At 45.8% G+C, this 2,500-nt stretch overlaps 1 protein-coding gene across 1 annotated transcript in view; it reads right to left on the reverse strand.

Annotated features, from left to right (window-relative positions):
* Positions 1-301: 301 nt before the first annotated feature.
* wdr36 (WD repeat domain 36) overlaps positions 302-2,500 on the reverse strand; it is a gene marked incomplete at its 3' end in the record, with an annotated part of 12,075 nt that continues 9,876 nt past the window's right edge. Inside the window, exons 13-14 of the mRNA XM_080055041.1 lie at positions 2,382-2,500; positions 302-467 (exon numbers count right to left, since the gene is read on the reverse strand). The exon at positions 2,382-2,500 is cut by the window's right edge and continues 2 nt beyond it. Of these exons, the coding sequence (XP_079911167.1) occupies positions 302-467; positions 2,382-2,500 (285 nt within the window). The remainder of the gene's footprint in view (positions 468-2,381) is intronic.

The following is a 2,500-nucleotide window of genomic DNA, read 5'->3' on the forward strand; positions in this document are numbered from 1 at the left end:
ATGATAACATCCCGCTAGACACACACAGTCACAGCAAGATTCCTTGTTGTGTCAGTTGGTTTAGATTTCATGATGTTGTTTGTTTCTGTAAAGCCCCTGTGACATACTAGCTCTAAATATGGTGATTTGGTTCTAGGTTTTAATTTAATAATTAAATCGGACTTCCAAATTAATAGTAAATGCATTTATAAAACTGATTTAGATAAGGTATACATTTTTTCCAAGGAAGAAAACCACTAAAGCTACTGCTGTCTGTCTGTCTGTCTGTCTGTCTGTGTGTGTGTGTGTGTGTGTTAGCTACCTGTCTCTGTGTAGCTTCATGCTAGCCGGCGCCGCGGTTAGCTTCAGCTCCATTTCCTGCTTCCTGGTTTTAAAGCGCCAGATCTTCAGCAGCCAATCAGCCGCGGCCGTGACGGTCAGCTGGTTCAGAGTATCCGTGGCAACGCCTCGCACAGGGCCACTGTGGGCTGGAGAGAGAGAGAGAGAGAGAGAGAGAGAGAGAGAGAGACAGAGAGAGAGAGAGAGACAGAGAGAGAGAGAGAGAGAGAGAGAGAGAGAGAGAGAGAGACAGAGAGAGAGAGAGAGACAGAGAGAGAGAGAGAGAGAGAGAGAGAGAGAGAGAGAGGGAGAGAGAGAGAGAGAGACAGAGAGAGAGAGAGAGAGAGAGAGAGAGAGAGAGAGAGAGACAGAGAGAGAGAGAGAGAGAGAGAGAGAGAGAGAGAGAGAGAGAGAGAGAGAGAGAGAGAGAGAGAGAATGGATTAATAGGGTTTAATCATTTGAACCTTTTGGACCCTCTGCCCCGTAGGCGCGAGAGCGTGTGTGCATATTTTTCCGTGGTAAGTTCTCTGTCTTAGAAAAACGACGCGAGAAGCCTCACAGCCAGGGCTGTACAGTGCGACAGTTTTGATCGCATTTGCTACTGAAATTGATCACGTGCGATGATGAATACGAATCCATTCGCACTAGTGCGACAGGTTGATAATGAGGAGAGGCTGTCTTTGAAACACAGAGGAGAGATGCACAACACTGCTTAGAGGGCTCTACATTAACACTGCGGGTAAATGAGTCTTAGGCAAGTAAGTTATTGAGTCCACCCTCCACTTTGGCTGGTGAAAGATGTGTGCTCGGGATCTGTGCTCCTGCAGCGATTCTAGGTATAAAAACTTCACGGCTTCAACGGCAATTACCGGAAGGAGACGGCACATTACCGCTGTTAAGTTAGCGCGTGTACAAACAGAACATTTCCTGTGCGCCTTCACATTAAAAGCCTGTTACTAGCCAAACGTGAGTTGACTTTTATTTTGAAGCCGGTAAGAACAGGAAGTTAGCGCTTTGTTCTAGCTTGAAAGGCAACTCCTTCAGCTGCAGAGAGCAGTCAACAGTAGCCTAGTCTATTTACAAAGTTTTAAATAAGCCACTGAAAAGCTACTCCCAACACAGTCACAACAACCTATTTAATTTATCCTAAATTGTACCAATATGTATACTTATTTATTTAATAGGCTATGTTTAATGTTTTAAAGTTTGGTTTTAATTAACAGAAGGACATTATAATAATAATTCTGAATCAGCAAAAAATTGCAATTGGCAGGTTAGATTATTTTGTCTAGATTGCAATCAGTGCACCCCTATTCATTGTTCCATAATTATTACTGCACACACTAGGATATGATATTAATTGAGAATCTCAAATGAGACCAAGATGACAGGCTCAAAGGTAATTAGAGCTAAATGCAAGGGTTAAGGTTATGCAAGTTTTCATACTTTGTGTGCTACCAAATTTATTTTTGTGCTACTGAATTTTTTTGCTTGCTAGCACCAGTGCTACCACCTAAAAAAATAAGCGTACAGCCCTGCTCACAGCACATCCTCCATGCAGCCCCATTGTGTGTGACTCTTTGTGCTATTGGTTGGATCTGCTTGTCAAATGAAATGAACCAATCAGCACTAAGTCAAGCAATAAGGACGTCCCCTATTACCGTAATACCTGGGGTTTTACTGAGGGACACAGCCTTTATTCAGTGGAAGCTATGGTGCCAATCTAAAAGTTGCGCTCACACAATCACACACGTGACACAGACACAGACACCCCCCCCCCCCTCACCTGTCTTCCCTGCGTTGCCGTAGCAGCCTCGGTGGAGGCCGGACTGCAGGTTGTAAACGTCGACGCATACACAGACAGACAGACAGACACACAGACAGACAGACAGACAGACACACAGACAGACAGACAGACAGACAGACAGACAGACAGACAGACACGCAGACAGACAGGCAGACAGGCAGACAGACAGACAGACAGACAGACAGACAGACAGACAGGCAGACAGGCAGACAGACAGACAGACAGACAGACAGACAGACAGACAGACAGACCCACCTGTCTTCCCTGCGTTGCCGTAGCTCCCCCGGTGCAGCCCAGACTGAAGGTTGTAAACGTCGACGCGGCCGAGAGACGAGCCGACCACCGCGAAGTTCCCACAGGACGTGATGTCAACG

Source organism: Ammodytes marinus, assembly GCF_949987685.1.
Source record: "Ammodytes marinus genome assembly, contig: scaffold_154, whole genome shotgun sequence".
Classification (NCBI taxonomy): domain Eukaryota; kingdom Metazoa; phylum Chordata; class Actinopteri; order Uranoscopiformes; family Ammodytidae; genus Ammodytes; species Ammodytes marinus.